At 51.2% G+C, this 23,663-nt stretch overlaps 1 protein-coding gene across 2 annotated transcripts in view; it reads right to left on the bottom strand.

The window, feature by feature from the left end:
* Positions 1–2,589: 2,589 nt before the first annotated feature.
* RSPO3 (R-spondin 3) overlaps positions 2,590–23,663 on the bottom strand; it is a 97,347-nt gene continuing 76,273 nt past the window's right edge. For both annotated transcript variants that reach the window (XM_064170156.1, XM_064170157.1), the window contains exon 5: positions 2,590–5,013. In XM_064170156.1, the coding sequence (XP_064026226.1) occupies positions 4,817–5,013 (197 nt within the window). In that variant the 3' untranslated portion in view covers positions 2,590–4,816. The remainder of the gene's footprint in view (positions 5,014–23,663) is intronic.

The following is a 23,663-nucleotide window of genomic DNA, read 5'->3' as shown; positions in this document are numbered from 1 at the left end:
CTGCGCTGGACCCTCTCCAGCAGAGGACACTTTTCCTGGCCTGCTGCCTTGTAGGAAGCAAAACATATCCACTTCCCAAACTAACCTTGGAATTCCTTCTGATCCTGTCAGCTCCTTTTCAAGGCCTGGCAGTTATTACTCTCCTCTGGTAGGGTGAGGGGCAAGGAGTGGTGGGGAGATAGCTGAAGGAGGATGAGATGAGGATGCTTCTGCAGCTCCCACTCGTGGCAATAAATCATCCACTGCATGGTGCTGCTGATGTAATTTTCAATGAAGTAATCACATTTCAGTAAAAGCTGGTTGCAAAACACCCTGACTGTGATTTATAGGCCTGGATCTATAACTATCCAACATTCCTGAGCCATGACTTATTTATTCTTGCAGTCAGAAGAAGACAAAGCTTCCTAACATTGAAAAATAGCTGATAGCTCTTTCATTCCAACCTAAGTACAACGTGGACATTGTGCTCGTCCACCACCCACTGTCAACCACTTCAAGTGCAGTGGAACCTGCATTTGCTGGGGTGATGAAATTGCTCTTAGGATTCTGCAGGATCCAGGAGAACATTGCAAAGAATTCCTGCTTATCCCTGAGTAAGTTTGCCTCAGCTGAGTGAAACTTCCAAGTCTTTCTAAAAGCTTCATTCTCGTCTTCAAGTGAGCCCCCCCCCTCAGTGGTATTCCAATACCTCAGCTGGAGGTGCTCAGCTGGCTTCCAAATGCTCCTTTTTCATTATGGTTCCTTTTGTTTTCTTTCCCCTGGGATTCCTGTTGAAAATGAAAGTCTCAGGGTGTCTGTCCATGAGAAATTGTCTTATGTTGACAATTCTCCCTTGTATGGGCTGCCCAGGGAGGTGGTGGAGTCACCAACCCTGGAGGTGTTGAAGCAAAGCCTGGGTGAAGCACTTAGTGGCAGTCACCAACCCTGGAGGTGTTGAAGCCAAGCCTGGCTGGGGCACTTAGTGCCATGGTCTGCTTGGTTGGGTAGGGCTGAGTGCTAGGTTGGAGCTGGCTGAGCTTGGAGCTCTCTTCCAACCTGCTTGATTCTCTGATTCTGTGATTTGGAGGAAAAATTAAAACCCAAACCCCAAAAATCCAAACCAAATGAAGCCAAAAAAAATCATCTCATAGAATCATAGAATGGTTTAGGTTGGAAGGGACCTCAAAACTTATCCAGGCAGGAATGCTGCGGGTGAGGCCACACCTTAAGTGTTGTGTTCAATTTGGGGCACCATGATACAAGAGAGATGTGGAGGTGCTGGAGCAGGTCCAGAGGAGGGCAACAAAGCTGGGGAAGGGCCTGGAGAATAAATCTGATGAGGAGTGACTGAGGGAGCTGGGGATGGGTTGTGTGAGGAAGAGGAGGCTGAGGGCAGACCTCATTGCTGTCTATAGCTACCTGAAGGGACACTGTGGAGAGGCTGCTGCTGGGCTCTGCTCACAGGGAGTTTGAGACAGAACAAGGGGGAATGGCCTCAAGCTGAGGCTGGGGAGGTTTAGATTGGACATTAGAAAAACGTTTTTCCTGGAGAGAGTGGTCAGGGAGTGGAATGAGCTGCCCAGGGAGGTGGTGGAGTCGCCCACCCTGGATGTGTTTAAGGGTGGTTGGATGTGGTGCTTGGGGCTACGGTTTAAGGTGATTTTTGCAGGGTTCTAGGTTGGACTTGGTGCTCCTGAGGGGCTTTTCTAACCTGCATGTTTCTGTGTGTCTGTGATTCCTCGGCATACTTCTGCAGAGAGTAAGTCCATTTCTGAGCAGAGAGGCAGTGCAGAGCACAGCCTGGGCTTCACTGATGGGTCACAGGATGATACCAAGGGATTTGATTTGTCCTCTGAGCAGGAGAATTTGTTACATCTGCCGTGTCAGAGAGAAACTTTCTCCCAAGCAACAATTTATAGAATGAGAAGAAATTGCCTCAAGTTCCACCAGGGGAGGCTTAGGTTGGATATGAAGAAAAACTGCATCCAGTTCTGGAGCTCCTATGACAAGACAGATGTGGAGATGCTGGAGTGTGTCCAGAGCACGGCCAGGAGGATGCTCAGAGGCTGCAGCAGCTCTGCTGTGAGCACAGACTGAAAGAGTTGGGGCTGTTTGGTCTGGAGCAGAGGAGACTCCCAGGTGAGCTTCTTGTGGCCTTCCAGGATCTGAAGGGGGCTACAAAAAAGCTGGGGAGGGACTTTTTAGGATGCCAGGTAGTGATAGGAGTGGGGGGAATGGAACAAAGCTGGAGGTGGGGAGATTCAGACTGAATGTTAGGAAGAAGCTCTTCAGCATGAGAGTGGTGAGAGGCTGGAATGGGTTGCCCAGGGAGGTGGTGGAAGCCTCATGGCTGGAGGTGTTTGAGGCCAGGCTGGCTGAGGCTGTGTGCAGCCTGCTCTAGGGTAGGGTGTCCCTGGGCATGGCAGGGGGGTTAGAACTTGTGCTCCCTTCCAACCCTGACTGATTCTATGACTCTATGATTCTATGATTCTGTGATCTTGTGGATGTGAGCTGTGTCCTTTTCTGTCTGTGAAGCTCTGTGACGATTCCCTCCTCCCTGCCCAAAAAGGGCAGCACCATCACTGTGACAAACCACAGAGTCCCACCATCTACTTTTCTGGCTTTTTATTAACTCAACATTGTCTCCTACAAATACAATTTGTCATTCACCAGAAGGTTTGAAAGGTAGACTTAAGTTACACATAGGTATAAAAAGCATAAAACAGCACACACAGTGTCACTGATTAGACCAGGAAACATTGTCTTGTCCCACAGATAAAAAGCACTATCCAAGCTCTGCTCCCTTTGCCTTCACCCTCAGGGATGCAGCCTTCAAACTCTGCTCCCTTTGCCTGCTCCCTCAGGGATGCAGTCTTCAAGCTCTGCTCCCTTTGCCTACTTCCTCAGGGATGCAGCCTTCAAACTCTCCTCCCTTTGCCTTCTCCCTCAGGGATGCAGTCTTCAAGCTCTGCTCCCTTTGCCTGCTCCCTCAGGGATGCAGTCTTCAAGCTCTGCTCCCTTTGCCTTCTCTCTCAGGGATGCAGTCTTCAAGCACTGCACCTTTTTCCTTCTCCCTCAGGGATGCAGTCTTCAAGCTCTGCTCCCTTTGCCTGCTCCCTCAGGGATGCAGTCTTCAAGTTCTGCTCCCTTTGTCTGCTCCCTCAGGGGTTCAGCCTTCAAGCTCTCCTCCCTTTGCCTTCTCCCTCAGGGATGCAGTCTTCAAGCTCTGCTCCCTTTGCCTGCTCCCTCAGGGATGCAGCCTTCAAGCTCTGCCCCCTTTGCCTTCTCCCTCAGGGATGCAGTCTTCAAGCTCTGCTCCCTTTGCCTGCTCCCTCAGGGATGCGGTCTTCAAGCTCTCCTCCCTTTGTCTTCTCCCTCAGGGATGCAGTCTTCAAGCTCTGCTCCCTTTGCCTGCTCCCTCAGGGATGCAGCCTTCAAGCTCTGCCCCCTTTGCCTTCTCCCTCAGGGATGCAGTCTTCAAGCTCTGCTCCCTTTGCCTGCTCCCTCAGGGATGCGGTCTTCAAGCTCTCCTCCCTTTGCCTTCTCCCTCAGGGATGCAGTCTTCAAGCTCTGCTCCCTTTGCCTGCTCCCTCAGGGATGCAGTCTTCAAGCTCTGCCCCCTTTGCCTTCTCCCTCAGGGATGCAGTCTTCAAGCTCTGCTCCCTTTGCCTGCTCCCTCAGGGATGCGGTCTTCAAGCTCTCCTCCCTTTGTCTTCTCCCTCAGGGATGCAGTCTTCAAGCTCTGCTCCCTTTGCCTGCTCCCTCAGGGATGCAGTCTTCAAGTTCTGCTCCCTTTGCCTTCTCTCTCAGGGATGCAGCCTTCAAGCTCTGCCCCCTTTGCCTTCTCCCTCAGGGATGCAGTCTTCAAGCTCTGCTCCCTTTGCCTTCTCTCTCAGGGATGCAGTCTTCAAGCTCTGCTCCCTTTGCCTTCTCTCTCAGGGATGCAGTCTTCAAGCACTGCACCTTTTTCCTTCTCCCTCAGGGATGCAGTCTTCAAGCTCTGCTCCCTTTGCCTGCTCCCTCAGGGGTTCAGCCTTCAAGTTCTGCCCCCTTTGCCTTCTCCCTCAGGGATTCAGCCTTCAAAGCTGTGGCTGCCTCTGCTGCTTCTCCCTCAGCTGGCGAAGCCTCGCTGCCTTTCCCCTGCTGTTTCTCACCCACACGTGGAGCGTGGTTCAGGGAACCATGGAGGTGACCCCATCCTGTTCCACCAGGGGGCTATAAGAACCTGAGGTCCCTACTGGCATCTTCAGAAGCATTTTGCAGTTGTTGTTTTGTTGTTTGGTTGTGGTTTATTTTTCCCTTTCCTCCTTTCTCTGAGTATTTATGTACACTATATGAAGGGATAGGATTGGTGTCTCAGCTTTAGCCATAACCTCTTGCCTCATACTTCAAACAATCCCTTGGAGAATATTTTACATAGCCACAGACCCAGGTTCATCTGAATGTCACTCATTATTATATTGCTATATTTTATACCCTATTATTAATATATACAGAAAGAAAATGTCTTAATTGCCTCTTACAGATGCATGGAAGCATAGAATAGAACAGTTTTAAAAGTAGCCCATTTTTTTTCCCCCCCTTTCCCCCTTAGATTTCTCTTTCCTTGGTCTTTATTTCCAGGTTGGTTGGTTGGTTCTTCTCCTCTTGGCTGGTTGTCAATCTCTCGGATGAAGCTGTGGTTGCTCGGAGCATACAGGAAGCAGTTGGAATGTTGTTTGTTCGCTAATAACTGGTAGCATTGTCCATGGGTGGTGGCCTGAAGGCTTGGAGCACCTGTCAGGGCGATCTGGTGGAGATAGCAGCATCATAAGACTTCAACAATCACAGAGGGCTCTTAATGTGCAGTGTCGATGGGTGCCAGATTCTCCTCTTTGTTTGGGGCTTTTCTTTTCTTCGGCTGCGTTTTGTTGTTGTTGTTTTCCCTCTGCTCCTGGGTCTGTCTTCGGGCTGCTCGCCCTTTGCTTTCCTGTCTTGGCTCCTTGTTTTCCTCTTTGTTGGAGTTTTTTCTTTTCTCCTCCTTATTTTTCTTCCCTGAAACAAAAAAAGATGGTGGAAGGTGAGAAGGGTTTCTCAGAGCCTGGCAGCTTTTGACTCCCTGGCTTTAAGGTAGGCTGTACAACCAGCCCTAGATTAGCACCTCCTGTACTACTGCTTAGACATCCAACTGCTCCTACAACCTCACTGTACAACCAGCCCTAGATTAGCACCTCCTCTACTAGTGCTTAGACATCCAACTGCTCCTACAACCTCACTGTGCAACCAGCCCTAGATTTGCACCTCCTCTACTAGTGCTTAGACATCAAACTGCTTCTACAGCCTCACTGTACAACCAGTCCTAGATTAGCACCTCCTCTACACTGCTTCTACAACCTCACTGTGCAACCAGCCCTAGATTAGCACCTCCTCTACTAGTGCTTAGACATCCAACTGCTCCTACAACCTCACTGTGCAACCAGCCCTAGATTAGCACCTCCTCTACTAGTGCTTAGACATCAAACTGCTTCTAGAGCCTCACTGTGCAACCAGCTCTAGATTAGCACCTCCTCTACTAGTGCTTAGACATCAAACTGCTTCTACAACCTCACTGTGCAACCAGCCCTAGATTAGCACCTCCTCTACTAGTGCTTAGACATCAAACTGCTTCTACAACCTCACTGTGCAACCAGCTCTAGATTAGCACCTCCTCTACTAGTGCTTAGACATCAAACTGCTCCTACAACCTCACTGTGCAACCAGCTCTAGATTAGCACCTCCTCTACACTGCTTCTACAATCTTACTGTGCAACCAGCCCTAGATTAGCACCTCCTCTACTAGTGCTTAGACATCAAACTGCTTCTACAACCTCACTGTACAACCAGCCCTAGATTAGCACCTCCTCTACTAGTGCTTAGACATCAAACCAGCCCTAGATTAGCACCTCCTCTACTAGTGCTTAGACATCAAACTGCTCCTACAACCTCACTGTACAACCAGACCTAGATTAGCACCTCCTCTACACTGCTTCTAGAACCTCACTGTACAACCAGACCTAGATTAGCACCTCCTCTACTAGTGCTTAGACATCAAACTGCTTCTAGAACCTCACTGTACAACCAGCCCTAGATTAGCACCTTCTCTACACTGCTTCTACAACCTCACTGTGCAACCAGCCCTAGATTAGCACCTCCTCTACTAGTGCTTAGACATCAAACTGCTTCTACAACCTCACTGTGCAACCAGCCCTAGATCAACACCTCCTGTGTTAGTGCTTAGACATCAAAGTACTAAATCAAACTAGTAAATTCAGCCACTGGACCAGCACCTCCTGCCAGTTTGACTCTGAGCAAAGAGCTGAGAACTCCTTGAGGAGTTCTATAAATGTCCCACACTTAAAACCCATCTCCCACAGCCAGGGGCATAGCTCCACGTGCTCCATCAAGGCTCAGCTGGTTTGAGGACACCTCTTGCTGAAGCTAGGTAGTGTTAACTATTGGCTGGTCTGAATTTACCTTAGGCTGGGACCCAGAGCATATGTTGAAAAGAGAAGACTCCAGAGGAACCTTAGAGCTGCCTTCCAATACCTGAAAGGATCCTACAGGAAGGCTGCAGAGGGAATTTTCATAAGGGTGTCTTAAAATAGGACAAGGGGAAAAGCTTTGAAGCTGAGAGAGAGTAGGTTTAGACTGGATCTTAGGATGAAGTTCTTCATTATGAGGGTGATGAGACTCTGGGACAGGTTGCCAAGGAAAGTTGTGGATACTTCTTTCCTGGGGATGGTCAAGACCAGGCTGGATGAAGCCTTGAGCAGCCTGGTCTAGTTGGAGGTGTCCCTGTCCATGGCAGGTGAGTTGGAGTAGATGATGCCTGAGGTCCCTTCTGTGATGCTATGGGTCTGTGAATTAGCCATCGTGTCCACGAAGGTGTTCAAGACATGTATGGGTTTGGCACTTTGGGACATGGTTTAATGGGCACAGTGGTGTTGGGTTGAGGTTGGATTTGATGATCTTAAAGATCTTTTCAGAAGAGATGAAGAGAAGACAAAGGGGTAAAACTAAGACCCTTATATCCTTGTCTGCTTGTGTATCTCTATGGACTTAATTTGTGGCTTCTTCAGCCTTTGTGATCACTGCCTGAGACCAGAGAGCAAGGAAAGGTTTACATATACAGACAGGGGCAAACATCTGTCAGTCACATCTGTTTCTAAAGAACAGTAAAGCACTAAAGCTTGAGATGCAAAATGGCACCTCAAATCCACAGGCTCACAGGATGTCAGGGGTTGGAAGGGACTCAAGGAGATCATTGAGTCCAACCCCCAGGTCACTGAGTCCCAGAATCATAGAATCAAGCAGGTTGGAAGAGAGCTCCAAGCTCAGCCAGCCCAACCTAGCACCCAGCCCTGGCCAATCAACCAGACCATGGCTCAAAGTGCCCCAGCCAGGCTTGGCTTCAACACCTCCAGGGATGGTGACTCCACCACCTCCCTGGGCAGCCCATTCCAATGCCAATCACTCTCTCTGACAACAACTTCCTCCTAGCATCCAGCCTAGACCTCCCCTAGCACAGCTTGAGACTGTGTCCCCTTGTTCTGTTGCTGCTTGCCTGGCAGAAGAGCCCAACCCCACCTGGCTACAGCCTCCCTGCAGGCAGCTGCAGACAGCAATGAGCTCTGCCCTGAGCCTCCTCTGCTGCAGGCTGCACACCCCCAGCTCCCTCAGCCTCTCCCCACAGGGCTCTGCTCCAGGCCCCTCCCCAGCCTTGCTGCCCTTCTCTGGACACCTTCCAGCACCTCAACATCTCTCTTGAATTGAGGAGCCCAGAACTGGACACAGCACTCAAGGTGTGGCCTGAGCAGTGCTGAGCACAGGGGCACAAGAACCTCCCTTGTCCTGCTGCCCACACTGCTCCTCAGCCAGCCCAGGATGCCATTGGCTCTGCTGCCCACCTGGACACTGCTGCCTCCTGTTCAGCTCCTCTCTGCCAGCACCCCCAGCTCCCTCTCTGCCTGGCTGCTCTCAGCCACTCTGTACCCAGCCTGTAGTGCTGCTTGGGGTTGTTGTGGCCAAAGTGCAGAACCCTGCACTTGGCCTTGTTCAATCTCATCCCATTGGCCTCTGCCCACCCATCCAGCCTGGCCAGGTCCCTCTGCAGGGCTCTCCTACCCTCCAACATCTCCACAGCTGCTCCTAGCTTGGTGTCATCTCCAAACTTACTGATGCTGCACTCAATCCCCTCGTCCAGATCACCAATATAGAGTCCAACCCCAGTTCTAGGTAACCAGTCAGAGCTTACCCTGACACAGCCCCACATGCTGCAGAATCCCTCTCTGACTTTGGCCAGAGGCAGAGGAAGTTCCATGGAAACATGAGCAGGATTTTTTTCCCTGTGAGGGTGTCAGAACCCTGGCACAGGCTGCCCTGGGTTGTTGTGGACTCTCCCTCTCTAGAGATACTCAGAACCCTCCTGGGTGAGTTCCTGTGTGATCTTGTATAGGAGATCCTGCTCTGCAGGGGAGTTGGGCTGGATGAGCTTTGAAGGTTCCTTCCATCCCCTGGCATTCTGTGATTGTGTGATCTAAGATGCACAGAGATGGGCAAGGAAGACTCAATGAGAGTGGGAGAGCTGAGAGAGCTGCAGGCAGAAGTGAGGCAGCATTCTTACCCAGCTGCAACACTGTCTCTTGCTAATGGATCCATGACAGCATGGGATTTCATTCCAGTGGTTTGTAAATAGAGCTGGCCCAAGATGAAATGTGAGTTGGATGGAAACTGTCCAGGCATTCAGTGTTTGACATTGTTGGCTTGGTGATCAGCAAAACCCCTTCAGCTGTGACTTCCTAGCCACAACTCTCAGGAGTGTGTTTGGGATGACACTTAATGGTCATGTTATGGATTGGATGGTTTCAGCTCTGGATCAGGATGGATGGAAAAGTGGAGGCTGAGGGGAGGCTTCGTTGCTCTCTACAGGTCCCTGAGAGGAGGTTGCAGTGAGGTGGGGCTTGGTTTCTTGTAGCTTTATTGCCTTTGCTTGGGTCCTTTTGAAGAGCCTTCCTCATGGTGCTGAGCTGGATATAAACAACTGCTTTGTGCCCTTCAATGGGGAACTTTAGTATGTCAAATACTGTGCTGAATTTTGGCCTATCTCCTCTACAAGAATGACATTGAGGGGCTGGAACAGGTCCAGAGAAGGACAGCAAAGCTGGTGAAGGGGCTGGAGAAATGGGCTGGTGAGGAGAAGATGAGGGAACTGAGGGTGTTCAGGCTGGAAAAGAGGAGGCTGAGGGGAGACCTCATTGCTCTCTACAGCTCCCTGAAAGCAGTTTGCAGTGAGGTGGGGGTTGCTCATTCTCCCTAGCATCAGGTGAGGAGAGAAAATGGCCTGGAACTGTGCCAGGACAGGGTTAGGTTGGAGATTAGGAAAGATCTCTTTGCTGCAAGAGTGCTCAGGGAGTGGCACAGGCTGCCCAGGGAGGTGCTGGTGGAGACCCCATCCCTGGAGCTGGTTGAGAACCATGTGGCCATGGCACTTTGGGACGTGGTTTAATGGCCATGGTGGTGCTGGGTTGAAGGTTGGGCTTGATCCTGGAGGTCTTTTCCAAGGGAAACATCCTAGGATTCTGTAATTCTATCTCTACATTTACACAGATGTGAGTCCATAGACCAAGACTGCACTATCTCTGCCTAGCTGGACACTTACCTAGGCATGGCTTTACTCTTTGTGTTGTAGCCATTACACAGGACAAGCACAACTGAGCTCTGGGAAATGCTTAAAGCTCTGCCCTAATTCCCTCTGCTCTGGGCAGAACTGCTTTGGAGCCCTCTCTGTCACCTTCTACATGGTTTCATGCTCTTGCTGTTTGTGAAAGGATCTGCCCTCTAGACCTGTGCTGTTCTGGCAGTGCCATGGAGCACAGAAGAGTCATCTCTGCCCAGGCTGCTTGTTTGGCTCCTTACACCACTGTTTGACTAGGAGATTTTGTGCTGCAGAGGGACTCTTTATAAGGGCCTGTGGTGACAGGATGAGGGGCAATGGTTTGAAAGCAAGCAGGAGAGGTTTGAATTGGGCATTAGGAAGAAGTTCTTTACTATGAGGGTGGTGGGACAATGGTTTGAAAGCAAGCAGGAGAGGTTTGAATTGGGCATTAGGAAGAAGTCCTTTACTATGAGGGTGGTGGGGCAATGGTTTGAAAGCAAGCAGGAGAGGTTTGAATTGGGCATTAGGAAGAAGTTCTTTACTATGAGGGTGGTGGGGCAATGGTTTGAAAGCAAGCAGGGGAGGTTTGAATTGGGCATTAGGAAGAAGTCCTTTACTATGAGGGTGGTGGGACAATGGTTTGAAAGCAAGCAGGGGAGGTTTGAATTGGGCATTAGGAAGAAGTTCTTTACTATGAGGGTGGTGGGGCAATGGTTTGAAAGCAAGCAGGAGAGGTTTGAATTGGGCATTAGGAAGAAGTTCTTTACTATGAGGGTGGTGGGGCAATGATTTGAAAGCAAGCAGGGGAGGTTTGAATTGGGCATTAGGAAGAAGTTCTTTACTATGAGGGTGATGGGGCAATGGTTTGAAAGCAAGCAGGGGAGGTTTGAATTGGGCATTAGGAAGAAGTTCTTTACTATGAGGGTGGTGGGACAATGGTTTGAAAGCAAGCAGGGGAGGTTTGAATTGGGCATTAGGAAGAAGTTCTTTACTATGAGGGTGGTGGGACAATGGTTTGAAAGCAAGCAGGGGAGGTTTGAATTGGGCATTAGGAAGAAGTTCTTTACTATGAGGGTGATGGGGCAATGGTTTGAAAGCAAGCAGGGGAGGTTTGAATTGGGCATTAGGAAGAAGTTATTTACTATGAGGGTGGTGGGACAATGGTTTGAAAGCAAGCAGGGGAGGTTTGAATTGGGCATTAGGAAGAAGTCCTTTACTATGAGGGTGATGAGACACTGGAACAGGTTGCCTTGAGAAGTTGTGGACATCCCATCCCTGGAAGTGTTTAAGATCAGGCTGGAGGAGGCTTTGAGCAACTTGGGCTAGTGGGAGGTGTCCCTGGCCATGGCAGGGGGTTGGAACTGGATGATCCTTGAGGTGCCTTCCTACCTAAACCATTGATCTCTAAGGTCCCTGCCAAATCAAACCATTCTATGCTTCTATGATATCTGAGGTCCCTTCCAACCCAACCCATTCTATGCATCTATGACCTCTTCTCTCTTCTTCCCAAAGATTTGCTCCTGAGTATTTTTTCTTCTGCCTGCTATTTGGTGAAGCACATAACAGCACACTGAGCTGGGCACCAGAAGTTGGGGAAATGTGATGTAAATTTGGGCATCTGAAACAAAGAGGGCAAAAAATATGACATGGGGCTGCAAGGTTTGCAAGCTCATCTCAGAACTCCTTTGCAATGGGAAGAGAAGAAAAGGCAGGGGGCTTCCTTCTCTCTCTTTCTTTTTCTCCAGCCAAGAAGAGGATAGAAGAAGAGGAAAATCCCTCTTGTGTTGACTCACTAATGCTGCTAACACTGGTATCTTCTTGCAGGTTCAATTAAACCTTTCTAAAGAAGCCAAGGAACAAAACAAAAAGCCATAAAAGCAAACTAACAAAAGCCCAAGAAAGACCCAAACCAACCAACCAAAGCCAAAAAACCCAACCCAATCCAAACCCACCTCAAAATCCAGCACAATATAAGAGATTGTCCCTGCCCATGGCAGGGGGTTGGAACTAGATGATCCCTGTGGTCCCTTCCAACCCTGGTTGATTCTATGATTCTATGATTCTGTTAAAAGGAATCTGTAAGTCATATAAGATGTGGATTCTTGAGATTCTAAGGGCAAATCCTGCCTGGCAAACCTGGTGGCCTTCTATGAACAGGTCACAACATTATTTGGTGAGGGATGAGCAACTGATGGCATTGACCTGGCCCTGAGCAAGGCCTTTGGCACTGTCCCACACCACATCCTGGTCTCCAGGCTGGTGACACATGGGTTTGATGGGTGGAGCACTGATGGATGCAGAACTGGCTTGATGGCTGCACCTAAAGAGTGACTGCCAATGGCTCCATGGCCAAGTGCAGGCCTGTGATAAGCAGAGTCCCTCAGGGATCAGTCCTGGCACCAGGCTTGTTCAACATCTTTGTGGGTGCCATGGACAGAGGCACTGAGTGCAGCCTCAGCAAGTTTGCTGCCCACACCAAGCTGTGTGGTGCAGCAGCCAGGCTGGAGGGCAGGGATCCATCCAGAGGGACCTGGGCAGGCTGCAGAGGTGGGCACAAGCCAAGCTCAGGAGGTTCAACAAGACCAAGGGCAAGGTCCTGCAGCTGGGTCAAGGCAATGCCAAGCACAACTCCAGGCTGGGCAATGAGTGGCTGGAGAGCAGCCCTGAGGAGAGGGACTTGGGGGTGCTGGTGGAGGAGAAGCTCATCAGGAGCCAGCAGTGTGCACTTGCAGCCCAGAGAGCCAAGCAGAGCCTGGGCTGCAGCAGCAGAAGTGTGGCCAGCAGGGCCAGGGAGGTGATTCTCCTCCTCTGCTCTGCTCTGCTGAGACCCCACCTGGAGTACTGCATCCAGTTCTGGAGCCCCTGGGTCAAGAGGGCTGTGGAGATGCTGGAGAGTGTCCAGAGCAGGGCCAGGAGGATGCTGAGAGGCTGCAGCAGCTCTGCTGTGATCACAGACTGAAAGAGTTGGGGCTGTTTGGTCTGGAGCAGAGGAGGCTCCCAGGTGACCTTCTTGTGGCCTTCCAGCATCTGAAGGGGACTACAGAAAAGTTGGGGAGGGACTTTTTAGGCTGTCAGGGAGTGGCAGGAGTGGGGGAATGGAGCAAAGCTGGAGGTGGGGAGAGTGAGGCTGGAGGTGAGGAGGAAGTTGTTGAGCAGGAGAGTGGTGAGAGGCTGGAATGGGTTGCCCAGGGAGGTGGTTGAGGCCCCATGGCTGGAGGTGTTTGAGGCCAGGCTGGCTGAGGCTGTGTGCAGCCTGCTCTAGGGTAGGGTGTCCCTGGGCATGGCGGGGGGGGGGGTTGGAACTGTCTGCTCCTTGTGCTCCCTTCCAACCCTGCCTGATTCTATGACTCTAATAGTTCTGCCAAGTAATAATTGGGCATTAAAAGAACTTCTCTTCTAGAAATGAAGCTTCCTACAGCCAACTGTACTGGAAAAATGAAGTTTGTAGGCAGTGCCCAGTGAATTTCCCTGCAGACAGGGGATACTTTGCTGCTCCTAATAATAGCAACTTGGTTCAGTGAGGGAAATCTATGCTATAATTTCGAGACGTGAAGCGGTCCAAATGAACTGCAGACGTGACATTAATTCAGACAGCAGTGTAATTACATGTCAGATCAGCTGAAAGGTGCTGAGTTCTTCTTCAGCTGATTTATGGCCCCCTGGTCAAAGAAATCCCTCTGCCTGTGTTTATGCAATCCATGTCTGGATACATCTTTCAGTGCTCGAGCCAGGGTGTTCCAGAGAGGTCATGGCACTGCAAGAGCAAAGAGCTGGGGAAGGGCCTGGAGCACAACTCTTAGCATGAAGGGCTGAGGGAACTGGGGCTGGTTTAGGCTTCAGAAGAGAAGGCTGAGGGGAGATCTCATCACTCTCTACGGCTCTCTGGATGGTAGGAAGAAGTTCTTCATGGAAAGAAAGATTGGCATTGGAATGGGCTGCCCAGGGAGATGGTGCAGTCGCCATGCCTGGAGGTGTTTAAGAGGAGGCTGGATGAGGCACTTAGTGCCATGGGTTAGTTAATCAGAAGGGTTAGGTGGTAGGTTGGACTCAATGATCTTAGAGGTCTTTTCCAACCTGTGATTCTGTGAAAGGTGATTGGAGTGAGGTGGGGTTGGGCTCTTCTCACATGCAACAGGAGGAAATGGCCTCAAGCTGTGCCAGGGCAGGTTCAGATCAGATATGGGGAAAGATTTCTTCCCAGAAAGAGTCCTCAAGAATTGGAACAGGCTGCCTGGTTCTGGGCTCCTCAATTGAAGAGAGATGTTGAGGTGCTGGAAGGTGTCCAGAGAAGGGCAGCAAGGCTGGGGAGGGGCCTGGAGCAGAGCCCTGTGAGGAGAGGCTGAGGGAGCTGGGGGTGTGCAGCCTGCAGCAGAGGAGGCTCAGGGCAGAGCTCATTGCTGTCTGCAGCTGCCTGCAGGGAGGCTGTAGCCAGGTGGAGTTGGGCTCTGCTGCCAGGCAAGCAGCAACAGAAGAAGGGGACACAGCCTCAAGCTGTGCCAGGGCAGGTCTAGGCTGGATGTTAGGAGGAAGTTGTTGGCAGAGAGAGTGATTGGCATGGGAATGGGCTGCCCAGGGAGGTGGTGGAGTGGCTGTGCCTGGAGGTGTTTAAAAGAAGGCTGGACAAGCCAATTAGTGCCATGGTTTAGTTAATTAGATAATGTTGGGTAATAGGTTGGACTTGATGATCTCAAAGGTCTTTTCCAGCCTGGTTCATTCTGTGATTCTCTGTTTGAAAGCTGCATGGATGTGGTGCTGATGGAGGTGTTTTAGTGGCAGTGACTTAGCAGCGGCACAGGGATTGTGAGCTCTAGGTGAGTGGTTGGGCTTGATCTCAAAGCTCTCTTCCAAGCTCAACACTTCTATGATTATTGCATCATGTGTGGTGTTTCCAGTAGAGCTAGAGCCGTATTTTATGGGGTGAAGTTGGTCATGGCTTCGGAGAACTCAGTACTAAAAGTACCACACCAGAGAGGTTTGCTCCTGAAAAACAGTCAGGTGGATTAGCTCCTCCTGCAGGCTACAGATTCCATCTGCTCCAGGCATTGTCACTTAGTCCCAGCCTATTACACCCAGCTGTAATTCCTGGAGGCAACTCAGAGCAGCACAGCTGCTCACTTCTCCCTTCCCTGGGCACCAAAATCCCAAACCACCAGAGCAAGGCATGAAACCTGAGTGCACAAACTGCTTCAGCGAGCTGAGTGGGTGGCACAGGGTAGGTGTCAGGGAAAGCCAGGAGAATCTGGAGTCAGGCCTTTGGGATAATTGTGTTTCTCTTGGAGAGATCACTCTGGTGAAGAAATTTACCCTGGGAGAGCAGAAGAGGCAAGAGAAGTCAGTGAACTGTGCTTGCTGGGGTTGCAGGCATTGACAGACTCCTGTCCGGAAGGATCCTGGCGCATCGACTGGGCACATCACCACAGACCACAGAATCCTCCTCACTGCACTGTAATAAGCTGCAGAACTATAATAAAAGGCCACAAGCCACAGCTGTGATGTGCCACAATATTCTTTCACACCCCTCACAGCCTCAGCTGACCTCTCAGCACTTGCCTGGCTCCTGGAGCAATGTCAGCATCGGTGCTCCGCTGCCAGCGCCCCAATACCTCCACAGCCCATGAGGCAGGGGGACAAAACTCGAGCACTAAGTGGCACCACTTTTTGTCACTTTCCTTCCCACCTGTCCACATCCCTTCAGAGATCTTTTTTCAGTCCTCTTAGATGAAAATTCTCTCACCCTTTCCTCATGGTGTGACCTGGACATCAACAGCACAGCTCTGCAGAGGGGGTTGGACCTACAGAGGTCCCTTCTGTCCCCTACCATTCTGTGGTTCTGTGACATGTGCTGAGCAAGGACTCAGCAAAGTAAACCCACTTACTACAGCTCCATCTACAAGTAGTAGTGGGATTGTGAGCTCTAGGTTGGGTTTGATGATCCAACCATGTACAGAGGAGGCCATGAAGATGCTCAGAGGGCTGCAGAAGCTCTGCTCTGAGCACAGGCTGAGAGAGTTGGGGCTGTGCAGCCTGGAGAAGAGAAGGCTTGGAGGAGACCTTGGAGTGGCCTTGCAGGATCTGAAGTGGACTGGGGATGGACTGTTGACAAGGTCTGGTAATGACAGGATGAGGAGGAATGGGTTTGAAGTGGCAGAGGGGAGATGGAAACTGAGTGTTAGGAAGAAGTTGTTTGTAGTGAGGGTGGTGAGACACTGGCACAGGTTGAGGGTGGTGAGACACTGGCACTGGTTGCCCAGGGAGGTTGTGGAGCACAGAAGCACCCAAAGATCACATTGGCTGCTTCTGTGCTCCACAACCTCCCTGGAGGTGTTCAGCACCAGGCTGGATGATTCCTTGAGCAACCTGTTCTGGTGGGAGGTGTCCCTGCCTATGGCAGGGGATTGGAACTGGATGAGCTTTGAGGTCCCTTCCAACCTAAACCATTCTGTGATTCCATCTCAAAGGTCTCTTCCAACCTCAGCAGCTGTGTGGCTTTGTGATTCTGTGACTTAGGGACTAACTCACACTTAGATGTTTTGTCTACTCTTAAAGAGGGAAGCACTTGGTGCCATGGTCTAGCCTTGAGCTCTGTGGTAAAGGATTGGACTTAATGATCTATGAGGTCTCTTCCAACCTTGGTGATCCTGTGATACTGTGATACTGTGGTTTCTCTAGCTGTAGGCTCCAGGTGATGTTGGAACCTGAGACCTGCAGAAATCTTGCTGTGAGGCTTAGGATCCTTGAGCTTTGTTTGCCTCTGAAAACAGGATCTTGACTCCCACATTGCTTTCACTTGTAAAATGCTGTGTGTCTTTGCCTGTCCCTGCAAGAAAAGGGCAATGCTGAGGCAGGCCCATTAAAGCAAAGGGAAATGATGTGTCCAGACACAGGAATAGACCAGGGCTGTGGAACACACTTTTGCATAGAGTAGGCAGAGGGAAAACCCAGGAGGCTGAGCAGATGAGTTATGGCAAGGCAGGTGATGTTAGGCTTTGCTGCTGCAGCAGATGAAGAGCAAACTGTGTCCCATTATGTGGATGGGAAATAAGAAGGGATCATTTTTGTTGTGGGCTGCTTTGGATATGACATTTGCTGCCTGCATGAGCTCATAAGCAAGACTGATGGAAAGTCCCTGGCTTAACTATCTTGTAATGAACCTCAGAATAACAAGGCTGGAAGAGACCCCAGAGATCATCTGGTCTGACCTTTCTAGGTGATAGTGGAGTTGAAATGAGCTGCCTCAGGGTGACCCAGGATCAGCCAGTTCCAACCCCTCTGCCATAAGCAGGGACACTCTACCCTAGAGCAGGCTGCACACAGCCTCAGCCAGCCTGGCATCAAACACCTCCAGCCATGGGGCCTCAACCACCTCTCTGGGCAACCCATTCCAGCCTCTCACCACTCTCCTGCTCAACAACTTCCTCCTGACTTTCAGGTTGAATCTCCCTACCTTCAGCTTTGCTCCATTCCCCCCAGTCCTGTCCAACCTAGCACCCAGCCCTACCCAACCAACCAGACCATGGCACTAAGTGCCCCAGCCAGGCTTGGCTTCAACACCTCCAGGGATGGCAACTCCACCACCTCCCTGGGCAGCCCATTCCAATGCCAATCACTCTCTCTGGCAACAACTTCCTCCTTCCAGCCTAGACTTGTCCTGGCACAGCTTGAGACTGTGTCCCCTCACTCTGTTGCCAAGCAGAAACCCACTCTACACTGCTTAGCTTGGGCAGTGCCCCCCACACCATGCTGGTGTTCAGCTCAGTGCTGCTTTCTCTCTGGGAAAACCATTTCTCACTGTGACCTTTCTAAAGGCAACTCTTGAATGGGATTTGCTTTCTTTAGCTCTCCTAAAGGTGGGTAAAAGGGAGATGAGTGTCCAAATCCACCTTCTGAGCATCTTTAAAGACATAAGGAATCAGATGCAACATCAGTGATGGGTACCAACCCCTCCTCCTCCTTCACAGCATCACAGGATGTTAGGGTTGGAAGGAACCCAAGGAGATCATCGAGTCCAACCCTTACCCTGTTGTTAAGAGTGTCAGGAGAGACTGTGTCCCCTCACTCTGTTGCCAAGCAGAAACCCACTCTGCACTGCTTAGCTTGTGCAGTGCCCCCCACACCATGCTGGTGTTCAGCTCAGTGCTGCTTTCTCTCTGGGAAAACCATTTCTCACTGTGACCTTTTTAAAGGCAACTCTTGAATGGGATTTGCTTTCTTTAGCTCTCCTAAAGGTGGGTAAAAGGGAGATGAGTGTCCAAATCCGCCTTCTGAGCATCTTTAAAGACTAAAGGAATCAGATGCAACATCAGTGATGGGTACCAACCCTCTTTATTGTTAAGAGCATCAGGATGTTGGCAGCAGTCTCTAATCGCTGTTTTTCCTTCCCCTAACACTCTGAGCCCTCAGCCCCCAGCCTGAGGTCATAAATATAGTCTTTTTGAGAGACTTAGTTCAGCTGGTGCAGGCTTTTGAGCAAAGCAGAGCTGGAAATGTGATGCTGCCTTATGTCAGAGCTGCATGTTTAGTCTGCCCCTCTAGAACTAATCAAGAAAAGCTCCACGTGATAGGAGCCAGATGCTGCTGCCTCAGCAGCCATGGGAACTCTTTCTAGTACAATAGGGGGGGGGGAAAGAGAAAGCATCCAAAGAAACTTGCTCCTGTAGCACTCCAATTTGTCCTCTGAAGGGAAGGACAAGCAAGGAAGATGTTTTCCTTGTCCTTAATTAAACCATTTACATTAATTTAAGCTGCCAGTGAAGAATCATAGAATGGTTTAGGTTGGAAGGGACCTCAAAGCTCAGCCAGTTCCAACCCCCTACCATAGGCAGGGACACCTCCCACTAGAAAGAGAGGATATTTGCACAGCCTCAGTGGTTGTGTGCATCCATAGAAGTGCCTTTTCCTCAGGTAAGCAGAGCTTGTGTTGGGGCTGTACTGCTACCTCTGGAGCCTGGAGGGCATTTCATGGGACCATAGAAGAGACTCATGAAATCATTGCATAGAAACATAGAAACAGAACAGCTTCAGTTGGAAGGGACCTTAAAGATCATCCAGTTGCAGCACCCTGCCATGGCCAGGGACACCTCCCACTAGCCCAGGATGCTCAAGACCTCATCCAGTCTGGTCTTAAGCACTTCCAGAGATTGTCCACAACTTCTCTGGGTAAGCTGTTCCAGCATCTCATCAACCTCATAGCAAAGAACTTCTTTCTAATGTCCAATCTGAGTCTACCCTGCTCTGGCTTACAGAATCACAGAATGTCAGGGGCTGGAAGGGACCTCCAAAGCTCATCCAGTCCAACCTCCTGCCAGAGCAGGGTCACCCAGAGCAGGTCACCCAGGAACACATCCAGGCAGTTCTTGAATATCTCCAGAGAGGGAGACTCCACAGCCCCCCTGGGCAGCCTGTGCCAGGGCTCTGTCACCCTCACAGGGAAAAATTCCTCCTCATGTTTCCATGGAACTTCCTCTGCCTCAGCTTCCACCACTGCCCCTTGTGCTGTCCCTGGCATCACCCAGCAGAGCTGGCTCCAGCCTCTGGTACTCACCTGCACAGCTTTATAACCACAAATGAGGTCACCTCTCAGTCTCCTCCTCTCCCAGCAGCACAGCCCCAGCTCCCTCAGGCTCTCCTCCTAACAGAGACATTCCATTCCCTTCAGCAGCTTTGTGGCTCTGTGCTGAACTCTTTCAAGCAGCTGAGAGAGTTTAAAACCATTGCCCCTCATCCTATCACAAATCTTTGCCAATAGTCCCTCCCCAGCTATCCTGTACCCCACTTCAGATACTGGAAGGCTGCTCTAAGGTCTTCCCCAGGCTGAACAGCCTCAACCTTCTCAGCCTGTCCCCATAGGAGGGGTGCTCCAGCCCTCTGACCATCTCTGTCCCCACAGGAGGGGTGCTCCAGCCCTCTGACCATCTTTGTCCCCACAGGAGGGGTGCTCCAGCCCTCTGACCATCTTTGCCCCCATAGGAGGGGTGCTCCAGCCCTCTGATCATCTTTGTCCCCACAGGAGGGGTGCTCCAGCCCTCTGACCATCTTTGTCCCCACAGGAGGGGTGCTCCAGCCCTCTGACCATCTTTGTCCCCACAGGAGGGGTGCTCCAGCCCTCTGACCATCTTTGTCCCCACAGGAGGGGTGCTCCAGCCCTCTGACCATCTTTGCCCCCATAGGAGGGGTGCTCCAGCCCTCTGATCATCTTTGTCCCCACAGGAGGGGTGCTCCAGCCCTCTGACTATCTTTGTGGCCCTTCTCTGGAGCCATGCCCTGCGAGTGCTGGGCACTGTGAGTGCTGCCACTTGTGTGTGTGACACATCTCAGGGAGCTGGCTCCAGCATTTGGGTCAGCCCAGCAGCTCCTCCCCTGGTACTAGACACTGTGCCCAGGCAACACAGGCATCTGCCATGGCTTCTTTTGCTGGTACAGGTGCAGCTATGTGCTCCACATGGAGCCCCAGCCTTAAGCTCCCTGATGTGCCAGGAAGGTAAAGGAAGGTGAGGAGTGACCAGGACCCTCCTTGGCCCCGCTCTGCATGGGTCACTTGTCACCTCCACTCCCTGGGTGGCTTGTTTGCACTCCTGCCTGGGGTGACACCTGTGCTGACAGCTAGACAGGAGCCCTTCAGTGTCCCACAGGTCAGCTGGGCCAGCCTGATGGATGGATGGATGGATGGATGGATGGATGGATGGATGGATGGATGGATCAGCAGGCTGGCAGCAGCTGACACACTGGGCGATGGCAGCTCCACTCAGCAAAGCCATCAGCCAGATGCTGCTCACTCTTAAACCCACCCCAGGCCCATTTTGCCCTCTGGGCTGCTTCCTCCAACACACACAGGTCACCAAGGTTGGTGCCTGGCGTAAATGAAGGCAGGATTTGCTTTGAAGGTCATTTTTTCACAGCAGAGTGTTGAAAACAAGGCCTGTTTCTTTCTGCCTGGTGTCTCCAGTGTGTGTGTGCCACTGCAGCTGGCCAAAGCATTGATCCTCCCCTCTCCAGGTAGTGCCAATGTTTCTGAAGGCACTTTCCTAATGATTTAAATGGCAGCTCAGGTTTCTAAATTCCACACAGAGCAGGGACTCCAAAGGTCCCCTTTCAAATTGGTTGACAGTCTTCAAAGAGGGCAAGGAAGAGGTTCCAGGGAACTATCAGCCAGGCAGCCTCACCTCCATCCCTGGAAAAAATGAGGGAGCTGCTCCTTCTGGAGGGCATCTCATGGCACTTGGAAGAGAAGAAGGTTATCAGGACTCATCAGCATGGATTTACCAAGGGGCAATCATGCTTGACTAACCTGAGAGCATTCTATGGTGCCATAACTGAATGGGTGGATTCAAGGAGAGCAGTGGATGTAGTCTACAATGACCTTAGCAAGGTCTTTGATGCCATCTCCCATGACATTTTAGTGAGCCAGCTCAGGAAGTGTGGGATGGAAGAGCAGGCAGTGAGGTGGGTTAGGAACTGGTTGCAAGAGAGAGTTCAGAGGGTGGTGATCAATGGTGCCAGGTCCAGCTGGAGAGCTGTGACCAGTGGTGTCCCCCAGGGCTACTGCTGGGGCCAGTCCTGTTCAACATCTTCATCAATGCCATTGCTGAGGGCACAGACAGACACAGTCTGCTCAGCAGGTTTGCTGATGGCACCAAGCTGGGAGGCTTGGCTGAGACAGCTGCAGGCTGTGCTGCCATCCAGAGAGCCCTGGGCAGACAGAGCTGGGCACAGAGGAGCCAGATGAGGTTCAACAAGGACAAGTGCAGAGTCCTGTGCCTGGGGAGGGATAGCAAACTGCAGCAGTGCAGGCTGGGAGGTGACTGCTGGAGAGCAGCCCTGTGGAAGGGGACCTGGGGGTGCTGGTGGAGAACATCCATGGCACAGCAATGTGCCCTGGGGGCCAAGAAGGCCAATGAGATCCTGGGGGACATTAAGAAGAGTGTGTCCAGCAGATCAAGGGAGGTTCTCCTCCCACACTACTCCGCCCTGCTGAGACCTCATCTTGAACACTGCCTTCAGGGTCCAGTGCAGGGCTATGAGGATGACGAGGGGACTGGAGGGCACTGCCTGATGAGGAGAGGCTGAGGGCCCTGGGGCTGCTTAGTCTGGAGAAGAGAAGACTGAGAGGGGGTTGAATAAATGTTTATAAACACCTGAGGGCTGGGGGTCAGGAGGGGGGACAGGCTCTGCTCACTGCTCCCTGGGATAGGACAAGGAGCAATGGGTGTAAACTGCAGCACAGGAGGTTCTGCCTCAACACAAGGGGGAACTTCTTGACTGGAAGGGTCCCAGAGCCCTGGCACAGGCTGCCCAGAGAGGTTGTGGAGTCTCCTTCTCTGGAGCCTTTCCAGGCCTGTCTGGATGTGTTCCTGTGTGACCTGAGCTAGATTGTGTGGTCCTGCTGTGGCAGGGGGGTTGGGTTGGATGATCTCTTTGGGTCCCTTCTAACCCCTAACATCCTGTGAGCCTGTGAGCCTGTGAGATCACATCTCTACTTTGGCCATCTCCATATGTTTCTGAAGGGCTTTTACCACCTGCTGAGATGATACCTGGCAGCTCAGCAGGCAGAGACCAGCTTGGGGAGGAGGAGATTGGGATCACCAAAGGCTCTTGGGTTGCTTCTGAAATAGGCTCAGGAAATTTCTATGCCAATGTGCTTCAGAGCTTAGCCCTAAGAAGCTCGGGGAGCTCAGGTAACCAAAATGCTATCAAAGGCTTCTCAGGTTTTGCTCCTGTGGGATGTGAAATTATAGTGGTTGGACTTGGTCCTAAAGGTCTTAGAATCATAGAATCAGTCAGGTTTGGAAGGGAGCACAAGGAGCAGCCAGTTCCAAGCCCCTGCCATGCCCAGGGACACCCTACCCTAGAGCAGGCTGCACACAGCCTCAGCCAGCCTGGCCTCAAACACCTCCAGCCATGGGACCTCAACCACCTCTCTGGGCAACCCATTCCAGCCTCTCACCACTCTCCTGCTCAACAACTTCCTCCTCACCTCCAGCCTCACTCTCCTCACCTCCAGCTTTGCTCCATCCCCCCCAGTCCTGACACTCCCTGACAGCCTCAAAAGTCCCTCCCCAACTTTTCTGTAGCCCCCTTCAGATCCTGGAATGCCACAAGAAGGTCACCTGGGAGCCTCCTCTGCTCCAGCCTGCACAGCCCCAACTCTTTCAGTCTTGTCCAGCCACAATGATTCCATGATCTTGGATCCCCCCTGCTAGGTGGGTTGCCAAGGGCCAGCTCAGTGGGCAGGCTGGGAGGATACTACACAAAAACCAGAGAAAGACTTCAGCTGTTTCAAGATCTGCCTACTTTCTGCTGAGGCTTTACTGCCATTGGCAAGTTTCTGGGAACTGTGATGACTTTGATAATCTGGGATTTTCCATTCCATTGGAAAATTCAGCTCTATGATATATTAAAAACAAAAAGAGAGAAAAGATTTCTAAGTAGAGGTCATGGAAGAAGGAAAAGAAAACCCAAAGGAAAAGGAGCTCAAATGCAAATATTTTACCATTGCCTGAAAGTCTCAATTTGAAAGTGAATCACAGACAGAAACTGTCCATGTAAATTCTAGCCAGGCTGTCTTGCCCTTCTTTCTTCTTTTCCCCAAGAATGTGATAAGTTTATTCTATTTTAATCCCTCTGGGCATGAGCTGTGCCTTTGGAGCTGTTTGTAGTAACCCAGGCTGTGCACACTGCAGCGAGCAGCCAGCTTGGTGAGTAGCTTCGAGTGGAATGGGAAGAATGAGTTTGGCTTGTGACAGTGCATCACTGGAGCCCACTGCACTCAGTGTCCTTCAGAAACTGACCACCACACCGTTTAGGTCAGATATGAATGAGGTTGTGTGGTCTAAAGGTCAGAGGAGAGGTGAGAAAGCAACTTAGAATCATAGGTGGTGGAGTCACCATCCCTGGAGGTATTTAAAAGGCACATGATGGAATCAGGCAGGATTGGAAGGGACCACAAGGAGCAGCCAGTTCCAACCCCCCCGTGCCATGCCCAGGGACACCCTACCCTAGAGCAGGCTGCCCACAG

This window comes from Pogoniulus pusillus, chromosome 33, assembly GCF_015220805.1.
Source record: "Pogoniulus pusillus isolate bPogPus1 chromosome 33, bPogPus1.pri, whole genome shotgun sequence".
Classification (NCBI taxonomy): Eukaryota; Metazoa; Chordata; class Aves; order Piciformes; family Lybiidae; genus Pogoniulus; species Pogoniulus pusillus.
This window is presented reverse-complemented; position numbering and strand designations above follow the sequence as displayed.